Below are 15,890 nucleotides of genomic sequence, written 5' to 3'. Positions count from 1 at the left end.
ACAAAAATTCAGACCACTACACACGAGTGCACAACAGAGCACTAGTACACATTAGAGCAGACTATTACAAAGCAGTCTACAAGAATGCATATCAGTACACACCAGTGCACAGCAATCTAATTTCCCTCCAGTCTACTATAGTACACACAGGAAAAATACCAGTTCCTCTCAGGATATACCACTCCACAATAGTGTACCACAGAATACCAATTCACAAGAGTACATTAGTACAAATTAGAGTACTCGTAGTCTACAGTACTCACCAGTCTACAACTCAGAAAAAGAATACAAGTCAGTGCATCTACCAAACTACATTATGGGGCGGGCGTGGTGTAGAGGTAAGGCGGTCGACCTGTGATCGGAAGATTACAGCTTCGATTCCCGCCATGCCCGCCTATGTGTTGACGTGTTCTTGGGCAAGACACTGACATTGCCTCTGGTGGTTACAGGTTCAAGGAAGGTAGAAAAGGGCTATACAAGTATACACCATTTGCCAGTACACAAAAATACATATATTTCTCCAACAGTACAAACCAGTACACAACACACAATAGTACTAAATTGTAAAGGTACATACCTGTACACATCACTACAAAACTTTACATGATGTTTCACAGCCTTAGGCATCAACACTATTAGGAAAAAATATTCTGTCTTTTACACCTGCAATGCATTTAGTAAGCAGATCTTAAAATTTTCCTCTTGCCTTGAATTTTTCTCACAACAAGCCAACTTACATTTCGACTTCCCAACAAGCTTTTGTTGTGTACACACGTCACTCAGCTGGTGAGCTGTGGAGGGTCACATGACTATAGCTTAGCAATGTTAATGGGTCCCAATACACATGGAGGCCCTTGTGCACCCTAAATGTTTTTGTCTCAAAGGCATGCTGTCGATACAAATTCAAATTCAAATTAATTTTATTTATAAAGCACCTTTCATGTCAAACAGACAGCTCAAGGTGCTTTCCATAAAAAAACAAACAAGAATACAATAAAAACAAGTATATATAAGCCCCTCAAAATAAAACACACAAAAACAAGCACAAGTAAAAGAGAAATAACAGAGCTTAAGAAAAGAGAACCCAGAAGGCGCCGTCCGCCCTGTCCTCCTGTTGGCCGGGGTGTCAGCATCCAAGCAACACAAGCACACTCCATTCCCAGCACCCCCCACCCCAGAGACCCCCAACCCCCAGGCCCAGAGCACCAAACGTGGGCGCACCAGGCCCGGCAGCCCGGGGAGTCGTTACAAAAGGTGCCAGAGGGCAAGCATGGAAAGAATCTCTTCGAGCCCGAACATTAACACCCCGGCCAAGGGGGAGAAAACACTCAAACGGTCTAAAATGTAAAAGTAATAAAATAAGAAAGTTAAAATATAAAAACAGGTAAAATATGCAAATATTAATTAAAATAAGATAAGATGATTTAGTGCCTAAAAAAGTCTAAAATATAAATTAGAATAAGTTAGAATATAAAAAGACTAAAAGTTATTAAACAACTAAATATTTGATAAAACAGCATATAAAATATAAGAGTAAAAATACCACATATAAGATCTATTTAAAAGCTAAGTTAAATAGATGAGTCTTTAGTTTCTTTTTAAAAACCTCAACAGTGGATGAGGCCCTCACATCCTCAGGCAGGCTGTTCCACAGACGAGGTCCGCAGTGTCTAAACGAGGCCTCGCCGTGGTTTTTTGTCTTGACTCTAGGGACCATCAGCAGGCCCGCGCCTGAGGATCTTAGGGCTCTGGGAGGTTCATAATCTAAAAGCAAATCTGATATAAAAGAAGGACCTAGGCCATGGACAGTCTTAAAAACTATTAAAAGAATCTTAAAATCAATCCTGAAGCTGACAGGGAGCCAGTGCAAAGATTTAAGGATCGGTGTAATGTGCTCCCTCTTCCTGGTTCTCGTTAGAAGGCGTGCAGCAGAGTTCTGGACTAGCTGCACGCGATTGAGAGTGGTTTTCTTTACAGCAGAAAAGAGGGCATTACAGTAATCTAATCTTGATGAAATAAAAGCATGAATTAAGATTTCAGCACTGGCTCTAGAGAGAAAGGGTCTCACTCGGGCGATATTTCTGAGATGGTAAAATGCAGTCTTGGTTACTTGATTGACGTGATTTTCAAAGTTAAGATCTGCATCTAAAATCACACAGAGGTTCCTTACTGTATCACATATTTTCATAAAGTGGGTTGACTGATAAAATTGGACCCTATCTCTCTCAGCTTCAGAACCGATAACCAAGACTTCAGTCTTGCCCTGATTGAGCTGCAAAAAGTTCTCTCCCATCCACATTTTAATATCTAAAATACAGTTTAAAAGGCTATCCAGGGGTCCAGTGTCATCAGGAGACACAGCTACATATAGTTGTGTGTCATCGGCATAGCTATGAAAGTCAATGCCGTGTCTCCTGATGACATCACCAAGCGGAAGCATGTAAAGATTAAAAAGTGTGGGACCCAGGATGGAGCCTTGAGGCACCCCACAAGTCAGTTTGTGCCTTTCAGATGAGAAATCATTTAAATTAACAATAAAATCTCTGTTTGAAAGGTAGGATTTAAACCAACTAAAAGCTGTCCCGGTAATTCCAACCATGTCATGAAGTCTGTTTAAAGGGATTGAGTGGTCAACTGTGTCAAAGGCTGCACTCAGGTCCAGTAAAACTAGTACAGATACTTTCTTCATGTCAGCATTGGACCTGAGATCATTTAAGACCCTGACAAGTGCCATCTCTGTTGAGTGATGAGATCTAAAACCAGACTGAAACTTTTCTAAAATGTTATTTTCATTAATAAAATCATTCAGTTGAGTAAAAACAAGCTTTTCTAAAATTTTACTTAAAAATGACAGCTTGGATACCGGCCGGTAGTTGTTTAGATCGGATATATCTAAACCACTCTTCTTCAGACTGGGCCTCACTATAGCTGTCTTTAGGGTTGCAGGGAAGACTCCAGTCTGAAGAGAGCAGTTCAAGATATTTAGTAATTCCTCCTCACACGATGTGAAAACTGACTTAAAAAGTGAGGTGGGGATGGGATCAAGAGAACACGTTTTTGTTTTCATTTGGGACATCACTTCTCCGAGTGCTGCAGCATCAATCAAGACAAAACTGTCGAGCGTTTTCTCACTGATAGGAGGACAAGCAGTAGAAAGGTCAACACAGGGTCGTTGATTCCTTCCCTGTAGGATAGATGATCTAATGTCATCTATCTTAGTGGTGAAGTGGACTGCAAACCCCCTCACAGGTTTTACTGTCAAAGTTGGATGGTGGGCCAGAGGTTGGGTTGATTATTTTATCAATTGTGGCAAAGAGGATTTTTGGCTTTGACTGGTTTTCTGCTATAAACTTTGAAAAGTAGTCTTGCCTTGCCTTTTTAATAGAGTTATTGTAATGTATTAGAGTGTTTTTAAAAATTTGGTAATGTACTGTGAGTTTTGATTTTCGCCAATGTCGTTCTGCCCTTCTTGTCATTCTTTTAAGTCTCTTAACATCTTCTGTTCTCCAGGGAGATGGAACTTTCTCTTTAACAGTTTGTAGTTTAAATGGGGCGACTTTGTCCAGAATTCCGGTGAGTTTATTACTGAAATGCTGTACTGATACGTCCAATGATGGATATGGAAGAGTTGGTTGCTGATGTTCCAAGTGTGAGATAAAGTTTTCAGCCACTTCAGGGTGTAGACGGCGCCTTCTAATGGTTCTCTCAGGGGGTTTCTCAATCATGCAGTCGTGTACTTTAAAAAACACACAAGGATGATCAGAAATGCCCACATCCACAACAGAAGTCACTGAGGCTTTCAGGCCGTGAGTAATAATGAGGTCCAGAGTGTGACCTCTGTTGTGGGTGGGCACACCCACAACAGAGGTCATGTTGAACAAAATCCATAACTGTTAAAATGTTCATAAAATCATGGACATGAACTCCTGAAGGGTCATCAATGTGTAAATTAAAATCACCTAGAACCATTATTTTTCTAAATCTATGTATACTAAAGAAGAAAGCAGTTCAGAAAAATCAGAAATAAAAGATGAATTATATTTAGGAGGTCTGTACACGATCAAACACAACATGACGGGATTATTAAATACAATGGCCTGGTATTCAAACGAGGAATATTCATTGAACATGGTGTCTTTAAAGCCAATGCTTGCAGATAAAATTGCAGCAGTCCCACCACCCCGGCCTTGTTTTCTGTCCTTATTTGTGAAATTAAAAAGGGGTGGTGTTTCCTCTGACAGAGAGATTGGTGCACCAGAATTCCAAGTCTCTGTTAAAAACAGGCCATTAAGATTGTGATCTAAAATAAAGTCATGAATAAGAAATGATTTGTTTGAAAGTGATTGAACATTTAATAGTGCGAAATTCAGTTTGGTTGATTTATTGCTCTGATTGGGTTGGTGGTGACTGGATGAGTTCTGGATGTGCACTGTTTTAAGATTATTATAGTTCCTGTTACGTTTCTTAGGGTAAACAGGTCGTGTGAATGTAACAGAGGGTATGGTAAAGGTGACATGTGGTGGTGATACACATAACCAGTAAGCTCTAACAGAACTTGTTAACTTCTCAGAGATGAAAATGAAGCCAGAAGTGAACAAGGCAGTGACAGTGTAAAGTGAGTTTGTCAGTCTGAAAATAACCCTGGGACCATTGCTGATTATCAAAAAGAGAATTGTTTAAGGTCTTTCATGTTAGTTTTGTCTCGTAGGGGGCTAAGGACATACCCAGGCGCTGAGAGGAGGAGGCAGGAGGTTCCAGGGAACAAGATCTTTAAAAACTTAAAACAAACTAGAAAACATAACCACTGCAGAGCAGGCAAGCAAACTCGAAACTAAAAACACTAGAAACAGGGAACTGCAAAACTATGGACCAGCACAGGAGGTCCATAAAACCTCCTGACACCTCCAGAGACAGAACAGACGAGACAAAGGTGGAAACAATCAGGACAGATGGGGACAAAAAGCACAACTCGAAACCATGATACACAACAGGAAACCTTTCAAAATAAAACAGGAAACAGAACTAAAATAGAACCAAAAAAACAAAAGCCAAGAACTCAAACCGTAACAAGTACCAACCGTAACTTTTTTGTGCTGAGGACAGAAATGACAAAAACGTGAATGTGCTATTTATTCCTTTAGGGCAGAGTTTAAATTTTTTTTTTTTGAACTTGTGTAATCCTGCGTGTCCCAGAATCAGATCTATGTGCCTCCCAAAGACCAGTCAACTTGCTGTGGAGTCTGCAAGAACATTTCCTGCCTCTACCAACATGAAAATGGAACCACAAGTCTCTACAAGGTAAGAAGACCAACTACCCTTGTCTGAATGATCTGGGGTATACCCATTGTGCCTCATGAATCATCTAAATCATTCAAGAACCTTGACAAATGTCTTTTGTCAACAAACAGTGAAACAAAAGTCTTCTTAACTTTATGCTTTTGAACTTCCTTTTGGAGCAATAACTGCAATAGAGTTGCATGTTATTTTCTTTAATTAGAAGAGTAGAACCAAAAACTACATTTGAAGTAAATAGGTCTGCACAATAAATCGCAAGTTTATCGTTATCGCGAGTTCAAGCTGTGCAATCTGCATATCGCAAAATACTGCAAAAATTGCAATAAATTGTTACCTTAGATGTGCTAAAACAATCTTATGGCAGCCTGAAGTATTCAACAAATCAATTAAATCCATTTATGCATTGGACCAATCGGATGGACCCCTTGACGTTGTTGACCAATCGGATGGAGCACTTTTAAGTTAGATGTTAACCTTCTATGTAGACGAGGGTCATCTGGAGTTTAGTTTTGAAACGGTTTCAGTGAAATGGAAATTATGTTTTTGGTTGTTTTGCTATTCGTGCAAATACCGCAAGTTATATTGTCATCGCAATATTGATCACTTATATTGCACGTCGCGGGTTTTCCTCATATCGTCCAGCCCTAGTAGAAAAACATCGTTTTTTAGCCCTCAGTTTTATAAACTCCCTGTTTAATTACTTCTATTTGGACGATATGATGAATTGCTTTTGAACATTAGGACTATGAAATGCTTGCCTTACAAACATTTCATTGAAGGTTCCAGGAGCACAGGCTCAACCACATCTGCAGCCCATAAGCTTTAATACCACCAGCTGATATGTGATGTACAAGAAAACACAGAGCAGAACAAACATGTTCTGATCCAGTGTCTTTTACACAGTTACACAGTCTAAAAAAAGCTCCTTTCAGTTTTGATGTTGCACCAGTTCAGGTGTTTTAATTTTCCCTTTGGCTTTTGACTTGAAATATATAAAACTATCTGAATATTTTGTGTTGTGCTCTAAGCAGACTGTTTTAATTAAAGTTCAGACTTAATCAGCATGAGTCATATAAAGCTGAATTGCCAGTATTTCCATGTGTAGAGGAGCTAGAAGGACTTCCAGGTGAAGGTGGATCTGCTGACACTGTCCTTGTTTTCAGCCAGGACGGTCCTGGGCTTCAAACTGCATGAAGTTTGACTGCAGCGACACTCAGTTTGGACCGACGCTCATCACCTATGCCTTTAGCTGCCCCCCCTTCAATGAGACGGAGTGCATGAAGGTGAGACACCCGTTCAGAGGAGAACACTGTCACATTTCCTTTGCTTTTTAAAAGAAAACGACAGCAGCACGACTGACCTGGATTTAGCAATGTCTCCACTGAATTCCTACTGAAACCTACCTGGGTCCTTGTGCTGTCTTGTGGGGTCCAGATGACCCCACTCCCATCGTTAACATGTATGGATAGCACAAGAGAACATCCAACATTTATACTTCTGTTTATATTTTTTACTTGTCATATGACTAGATAAAAGAGTTACGTATCATCAGACTGGAATGTTTTTAAAATGAGCTTTTCTTATCTTCTGCTACAAAAGTCTTGCTGCTGTTCAGAGGCAAAGTTCCTACATGTTGGGTCTCAACTCGACCAACACTTCTCAACTATATTTGAGCAGGAAGAAAGGACACGGACTCACTTTAAATCTTTTCTCGAGAGAGAGAGAGAGCAGACAGGAACACACTCAATCACCCAATCAATCAATCAATCAATCAATCAATCAATCAATCAATCAATCAATCAATCAATCAATCAATCAATCAATCAATCAATCAATCAATCAATCAATCAATCAATCAATCAATCAATCAATCAATCAATCAATCAATCAATCAATCAAATCTTTATTTATATAGCACTTTAACATCTGCCGGACATCCAAAGTGCTGCACAAGTATAAATACACTAAAACCATAGGTAGAATTCAAAGAAGCACAGTAAAACGATAATGAAATCATCAATAAAAGAAAATAAAAAGTTGTCTAATTATCATTCTCTCTGGTGTTAAAAGCCAATGTAAAAAGAGGAGTTTTTAGCAGAGATTTTAAAACATTTAAGGATCTGGCAGATCTCACTGACGGGAAGATGATTCCAGAGTTTAGGAGCAGCCACTGAAAACGCTCTGTCCCCCTTGGTCACCAGTCGAGTCCTTGGAACCTCTAAGAGCATCTGGTCTACAGATCGCAGAGCTCTATGAGGACGATGGCTCTGAAGGAGCTCAGAAAGATAAGGAGGTGCCAGACCATTTAAACATTTAAAAACCAAGAGTAAGATTTTAAAATCAATTCTAAAAGAAACAGGCAGCCAGTGCAGAGAGCGCAGTATTGTTGTGACGTGATCACGCCGTCTGGTCCCCGTTAGACGTCGGGCAGTGGAATTCTGGACCAGCTGAAGGATTTCTTGCACATCTGCATATAATTAATATCCACTTCAGATAGATAGATAGATAGATAGATAGACTGTAATAATCCCGAAGGAAATTTTAAGTGAATTCAAATGAATTCAGTACAATTTAGAGCTTTTCGACAGTATTTATTGTCACATAACAGAAAACACATGGAACTGTGCGCCACACGCACGCACGCACGCACACACACACAACAGGAACACTACCAGGACAACTGCCGACATCACCAAGAAAACTAGATGAGAGAGGATCCACAGTCCCTCCCCAGAAGAAGGAACATTAAAAAACTGTCGGAACATTTTCAGTCTATCAGAGTTGAATTTCAAAACGGGAAAATTGCTGCTTAATTCAGCCTTTCTGTAGGAAAAAAATCCTAAATGTCCCTTTTACAAGTTTCTTCAGTTCATAAACATTTTCAGCAGGTTGGGAACTTTATGTGATTGAATCTTCATTTTCTTTCAAATATTTGCAGCTGGTTTAAACTTAGACTTTGTGATGAAGATTTTACCTTAAACGTCAAAGTGGTGCTAACAACCGGACACTAACTTTGGCTTCGACAAACTTTTAAGGTATGACGGCTAAATAAAGCGAACTAAAACATAACAACCGTCCATAAAGTCTGCGGCAAGACAGGCGGATGTGGTGAACAGAATAATAAATAAATAAAAATAATAATAATAATAAAAATAAAACTTTATTTTGAACTTAAAAATAAATAAATAAATAAATAAAAGCTAGCAAATAAATTTTTTTTCTGTCTACGGACCGGTACCGAGTGGCCCTCGGACCGGTACTGGATTGCAGCCCGGGGGGCTGATTTAATGGGGACAGGCAGCCCGTCGAAAAACGACTAGTTGGCGACACGTCCCCATCAAAAAATGACGTGGAGGGGCCCCTGAACATATGTCCATTTATGACATGTTGGGAGTGAGAAAGTGTTGGTCGCCATGACAACAGGAGCAACATCATTTAAATAGAGGCACCCATAGTATTAGTTTTGCGTCAAGTTTGGATCCAGGTCTGGATCTGGGTCCACATGACTCAGCGTCTGGGTCTGGATCCGGATTGTGGTCCATTAGTTAGTGAGCCCTGGTCAAAAACAAAGAACGTGCTGCTGCAAACTCCCCTTTGACCTTGAATCAAAGCTTGTACATTGTTGAAACCAAACAAACATGTGATGTCAAATCTTTCAGTTGTTTTTCAGAAATGTTTTAAATGTTTTGCTCTGATCTGCTCTCAGATTGGTGGAACCGTCGTAAATTACATGGACGGATGCTGCAAGACGTGTGAGTATCTGATCCAGAGAATAGCAGCAGTTTGTGTAGTTAGCATAGAGCTGTAGCCTGCAGCTGGAACTGAAGAGTGCCTGTCAACATGCTTCCAGCATGTTAGCCCTTCAGTTTGCTAGTTTCAGTCCAAAACCCAGAAATGGCTAAATGCCAAATCCCAGCTACGGTTTGCAGTCGTCTGCAGGTTACATTTCAGGTGTGTCAGTAAAATACAATTGTACATCTGCAAAAACATTAGCAAGCGCAGATTCAAACCAATTTGTCCTCCTGTAAAACACATTTGATTCTGAGTAAAAAGGTGTAAATATTGAACACCTGATCAAATGTTTTTGGCAATAAGGACAAATTGGTTTTGCAAAAGCACAAAGTGAGTCTGCACCTGGAACTTTACAGATGCAGACACTAAGTTGCTTATTTACACGAGTGAACATCATTTTACATCAGCAACATACTTCATGAAGGAATATGACTCCATACAGTTTGCATTTCAATGAATCCATTCTCAAAAAAGGAAAAATCTTTCACTGAACAGCAACTGAAGACATGAAAGTGGGTTTGTGGTTTATGTGCTGCAGCTTATTGTGATGTACCAATCCCACCAGGTACTGGATTCCACCTGTTCCCTTTCCCTGTTAGCACAGTGACCCCCACAGTAAACACAAACTGCGAAAGAGGTACAATGGAACGAGGCTTGCCAGTGCCATTGTTGATATTCAACAATGTACTCCCTCCACTAAAGAACAAGAAGACAAAACCCATGATTCCTAAAACTGACTCCTGACACTGCTCTGCACAACAATCCTCTCAACTTCTGTCTCATTTTGGGCCTTAATGCATACAATTCTGCAAAAATGAAAAGAATGAAGCCACCAGGTCTGTTGCAGATCTGACATTCTCCATAATTCAGACTGGAGACGTTGAACCAAAAGAGCTCAGGGTGTCATAAGACATGATTATTGGCCACAAAGTGATGTCAGACTTGAGAGGACAAGGACAATGTTTGGCCCGCCCCTCCCCTCCCTGTGTATCACACACTCATTAGCACTGTCTGGGCAGTGCATTGTTGATCACCAACAATGTACTGTTGGTAGTGGCCCAGTAGTTGGGCTTAGAGGTGTGCATGCATCAGTAGATGATGGTGTTGGGTTCTTCTTCTCACTAAAGCTTTTGTAGTGGACCTGCATGCTACAGTGCTTCAAACTGTGGGGGGGCCACCACACCAAAGCTCCACACAGCAAAAGTCTTATAAAAAGATTCACCATCTGTGCTCTGGATTCCAGCCTAATCTACAGTCCAACTTTGAATTTTTGGAACTTAAGAGCGTTCTGCTCACTTTGAGGTGAAAATCTCTCTGGATGTCATGTTTACGAACACACAGGTCGCACTGTGTTCATGAAGGAAGGCCAGCCACTGTTGTGACATATTTCAGTGTGTGCCATTTACGCTCCACATTCCCCCCCTCCTCTGGGGAGTGATGACCTACACTCAGAAGCCACTTGGTGGTTTAACCCCCCCAAGTCTAGGCCGTGTGAAGCAAGGAAACATCATGGTCCATTTTAGTCTTTGATATGACTAACTGGATTTGAAACCACAAATTCCCCATCATTTTACCATTGGCTGATAAATGAAATCAAACTAAAAAAATTATAAAAATTGAAATGTAGCTATTGGCAAAGATTTACTGTTTTTATAGTCTTGGGTGGCCAATTCATCCTTATCAGACGTTTCCTGACAGAACATTTCCTATGATGCAAACTCATTCTGACCTCAATCAGTAGGAAGTAGTAGAAATCTAGGGCTGGGTTGATAAAATCGATCTGAATCGAACTTAGATCAATAATCCATCCCTAAAAGTAGAGATTCATCTTTTATGTCTTTTCTTGATGGTAAGATCAAGCTTTACAACAATCATAAAAAGTAAACGTCTGCTAGCTTGATGCTAACGTATAATGGGATTTCCCATAGGAGGGCTAACGCTAACGCTCGGTCGACCTAAACCACGGGTATAACATATGGTGTTAACAATCTCATTGGTTTATTATTCCACTAATACATTTTACAGTATATGAACTGTATCAGATTAATCTGAATATGTTCAAAACATATGTAGATTATTTATGTACTTCTATGCAAATATGTCTAAATGTGTAAACCGTGTAAATTCAAAATTGAATGGAGTGGACAGAGAATTGAAAAAAATAGTTAATCAAATTGAATCGATTCTCAAAATTAGTGGTGATAACTAACCCTATAGAAAACTGTGGGGTGGTCTTGATGGGTGGGGAAGAAAGGGCAGCACGCCTGCTGATTGGTTGGAAAAATACCAAAGTAGAATCGAGAGAAGTGCTTCTCAAAGCCGTGAAATGTTTGGTGACTGTAAGAGCCGGATGAGCCTCTAAACGGTTTAACGTTTAACCTGAAAGCTCCACTCGTGGGAATTCTAAGAATCCAAGTCAACACTGTAAATCATTGCTGACAGATGAAATGAACTTCCATTTCTGTCTGCATGAAATGAAGAAAGAAAAGCTAAACTGGTTTCTGAGATTCAAGCATACAACATTTAACATGCTAGAAGGGACGATTAATTGACTTATTCAATGAGTTGATTCATGCGCCCATGAAACCAGATCAAACCAGATTGATCTGTTTGACTTTGAGTTGATAATCAAATTGGCTTATACCATTATAAAATCCTTTCAAAAGGAAATAAATCAAACACATTGATCTTGGACCATACCATTTGGATTGAGACATGGGACATTTATTTTAATATAATGTAAAAATGACCAAGTGCGTCGTGAAAATGTGAATGGATTTGACATTCATTCTAGTTTACTTGTTGGTTTGGACACAGATTTCATTTAAACTTGATGATCTGGAAGAAATCCAAGAATCTGGAAAACTGTTCAGTAGCAGGAATTTCTGTCTGAGTCTCACTGCTGGAAGTTTGGATGAAGAGGATCTGGATCCACTTTAGGACAGAGGATCGGATTGTTCAGAATGAACCAAAATCAACTGAATCGGATCGTCAACCACAAACATAGAATTGAAATTAAAATGAGTCATTACACCCCTACTAAAAATGAAACCATCATATTAAGGATTTTTATACTGTATCAGTAAAAAACAACACCAAACAAGAGAAAACAAACCAAAGCAGCTGCTATACAGTTTGGTGGTCTTATAGCTGCATTGTCCCGTCCTGAGGTCAGGAAGGCACATGGAATTTCAGAATCAGCCTAAAACACCGGAGAAACTTACTGGAGTTCTAGGTCTTTATGAAGCAAACTTGACCCAGGAACAGGTCATTCAATCCCGGCAGGTCAAGTAAATCCAGACCCAAGTGGTTCTTTGATTCTAGCAGACATGGATCTGTGCTCACAGTCAGGGAGAGATGCTGGTCAAACTCACTCACTGAGCAGAAAAACATGGACAAACTGCAAAGTAAAGAAAAAACCTCTGAACCTTATGAACCAAAGGATTTTCACACTACTGAGGAAAGAAACAGTAGTTTCTAATAAAACAGTAGGAACATAACTAGATCACATTTAAGCAGGTGGAAATGCTCAACTTCCTCCTGCTGTCAGCATCACACCACGACGTCAAACTTTGGCATTTTAGATAAAATATCTGCAAGAAATGTTATTTAAAAATGTCTATTAACATTTACAACTTCAGGTCTATAGTTAAGTCGATTATTTTCTCAGACTGCATCTGTACGTCAGTGCTGACAATGTCTTCATATCTTTATGGTTTTCCTTGATTTCTTATCTAGTGTTCTTTGTTCTGATTCCCATTCAAGATGAATGCTAAGTGATTTTTTTCCTCACAGCAGTTTAATTGGTTTATTTAGTGTCACTCGACTGTTTCAACGAGTCTTGATCTGGTTCTGCCCTGAACTCTGATCTTCTTTTCCTGCTGGCGTTTCTGTTGCGGTTCTGCATTCGAGTGTCCAGGTTGTTGTACTTCAAGGACACTCCAACGGTTTACTATGTTTTTGTTTTTGCTTGTCTCTGATTAGGCAAAGAGGACGGAAAGTCTTGTCAGAAGGTGACGGTGCGGATGACGATCAGGAAAAACGACTGTCGCAGCAACAGACCAGTAAATTGTGTCTTCTTTTCTCTGTCTGTCAAACATCTTTGCAGCCAAAACCTTTCAGTCTGGTCAAAGAAAAACAAAAAGTCCTAAAGAACACACTTTAGTGTATTTTTGTCATTGAAGCACCCTTGAGCATGGCACTCAACCACAGCAAGCCCTCACTGAATGGATTAGTAAAAAAAGTTGGTATCCCACGTGAGTTTACTCACAAGAACTTTCCATTTGGACCCATCTGACCAAAGGGCACTGTTCCATTAGAAACACTCTATTTGAAATGAGTCTGGTTCCACAGGACACCACGGTTCTTTTGGATCAGGGCTACCCAATCATCAAACCCTCAGATCTACCACCGGCCTGTTTTCTAAATCTCCATCACTGCTTTTTGCTGATTAGCTGACTCAGATGTCTCTAGATTCTGATTGACTGAACACACCTTATCCAGGACTCGGTTTCTTCTGTTGGTAGAGCTTCAGTTCATCTGTTTCTGGAGCAGTTCCTGATCCTTCAGAAACGTCCCCGACACTGTCATTGACATCATTCCTGATGCGCAGAGATTTTTTTCCCAAACCTTAGATGATGTTTTGCTGAGAGTCTCTGCATTTTGGGGATTTCAGTTTATACCTGATCGTGCTACCCACCTGATACCAGGTAACTCAATTGGTGGGTAGATGTTCTCCCAGATCAGGGGTCTGTAACCTGAAGCAACCTGAAGCTCTGGAGCCATATTGTGGCTCTTTGACCCCCTCCGTTGTGGCGGGGTAACTTAGTATCTCCTACTTGGTCACGGTCCATGAGAAATGTACCTGCATGGCTCTTTGGGCGTTAAAGCTTGCAGACCCCCGTCCTACACGTATCCTGTTAACAACCTACTACTTGTAGCAGGCGTTCCATTTATCATTTCGTGGATAAATGTCTTTTTTCACCTCTTCAGATGCGTGGACATCACATTTGAGGTTAAATTACCACAGTAGTTCATTCTGCTTAACTGGGGCACCGTGACTCCGTGTATGGAAGGTTATGTAACTTATCCTTCCGGTGTTCTGTTGAGTAAAATAGTGGCTCATTGTTTTAAAATGTTGGTAGTTTTTATTAAATTAAATTAAAATAAGAATATTGTGTACGCTCTACTAGAATTATGGTTTTAAAGGGAAAATGGATCATATGAAAATAGAAAGCCTAATACTAGCAGAACAGGGATGAATGACCACAGAAACCTTTGCAGTAGTTTTTAAAGTATTTCTAGTTTCATCATGAACCAGCAGACCGCCCTGTGTTGGTTTCATCCAGCATTTGATGTAATTGACATGATGACACAGGAGTGTATCACGCTGATGGCCTTCCTGACCTTCTCTGTCCTTCAGGTGAACATTGTGTCGTGCGATGGAAAGTGCCCGTCAGCGAGCATCTACAACTATAACATCAACACGTACGCTCGCTTCTGCAAGTGCTGCAGGGAGACGGGGCTGCAGCGGCGCTCCGTGCAGCTCTACTGCAGCAGCAACGCCACCTGGGTCACCTACTCCATCCAGGAGCCCACCGACTGCTCCTGCCAGTGGTCCTGACCCGCAGCCGGCCCAGGACACGCACACGCAGGCACCAACACACACGGAAGAGGACGTCGGAGCCGTGGTGCTCCTGGGACTCGGGAGGTCGGGACAGACTGACCGTTAATGTGGGAGGGGTTCTGCTGTCAGCTCGTCATCATCACCGCAGGGGGAGCTGCTGCAGTTTCAGCCACAGGACGCAGCAGCTCAAAATGTTTCACGGTTTCAGTGAAAAAACTAATTTCCCTGAAAGTCAGTGAGCTCTTCTCTGTTTCTGTACAATTCTTATGGTGTGTTGAACAGCAGTCAGATACAATAAAGGCATCTGCAAATCCTTAAGGGCTCATAGTGGGACTTTGATTTTGTTTTAGTTTCCTACATTTATTTTCATTTAAGGACTCCAACTGAGCAGAAACTTCTCCCTTTGTTATTTTAAACCACTTTAATATGAAAACATGTGAAAAGAGCAGCTTACACTACACAACCGTGTGACATCACACATCCAGCTCCCAGGATGATGCTCCACCTTCCCCGTCTGCGTATCAGTCACTGCAGAGGGAGAATGGGCAGAAAACCTCAGACTCTAGACGAGGCTCGGCCTAAAGCCTGAAGCTGTGCAGCTGTGAACAGACGACTGCGTCGCTGCAGAGGCAGCTGTGGTACAATGTTCTGCTGCTTTTGCATCACTGCAATGTAAAAGGAGGGTTCCCCAAAAGCCTTTTAGCGACCTGACTCTTGTTTAAATTACTCAAAGTACATAGAAAAGCTTAACGCATTGTTTAACACTTTCACCTCATTATGGGGGGTGGACTTTGGTCGTAAATGTTCCTCTGTGTTCCAGGGAGGTGAGTGAAATAGAAATCAGAACTGAAAGAAAAGCAAATGCAGACTAACACAAAGCCCTGCCTGCCTAAACGGCCTGTTCACACAAAGTGGCAAAACAAAAAAAGGTCAGAGTAGAGTTTTTGCAGGAATCAGACAGTAAAATATGATGCTTTTCGAAAGCATCGCCTTCAGGATCGAACTCCACAACGTCATGACAGGTTTGTTTTTCTGGAAAGAAGAGACTGAAGCGCCCGCTGCAGTAGCTCTGCTCGCCGCTGCCATCACGTTCAGCTGGAGTGGGTTGGATTTACAGGCGGAGCTGCACTGCAGACACACGTCTACCTGTGTTCAGTTCATGTCTCTAAAAACTAAA

General features: G+C 40.9%; 1 protein-coding gene across 3 annotated transcripts in view; it reads left to right on the top strand.

Annotated features, from left to right (window-relative positions):
• The window catches only part of otog (otogelin), a 104,092-nt gene extending 89,061 nt beyond the window's left edge, over positions 1-15,031 (top strand). For 2 of the 3 annotated variants that reach the window (XM_023951366.2, XM_078944111.1), the window contains exons 52-57: positions 5,194-5,298; positions 6,459-6,578; positions 9,002-9,047; positions 9,653-9,724; positions 13,072-13,151; positions 14,510-15,031. In XM_023951366.2, coding sequence (XP_023807134.2) covers positions 5,194-5,298; positions 6,459-6,578; positions 9,002-9,047; positions 9,653-9,724; positions 13,072-13,151; positions 14,510-14,710 — 624 coding nt within the window. In that variant the 3' untranslated portion in view covers positions 14,711-15,031. The remainder of the gene's footprint in view (positions 1-5,193; positions 5,299-6,458; positions 6,579-9,001; positions 9,048-9,652; positions 9,725-13,071; positions 13,152-14,509) is intronic. The other variant, XM_023951367.2, reaches the window with a different exon arrangement.
• Positions 15,032-15,890: the final 859 nt, after the last annotated feature.

This window comes from Oryzias latipes, chromosome 3 (genome assembly GCF_053564925.1).
Source record: "Oryzias latipes strain Hd-rR chromosome 3, Olatipes_Hd-rR_3.1".
Lineage (NCBI taxonomy): Eukaryota > Metazoa > Chordata > Actinopteri > Beloniformes > Adrianichthyidae > Oryzias > Oryzias latipes.
Note: the sequence above shows the minus strand (reverse complement) of the source record. Positions and strands in the feature narration are given on the sequence as shown.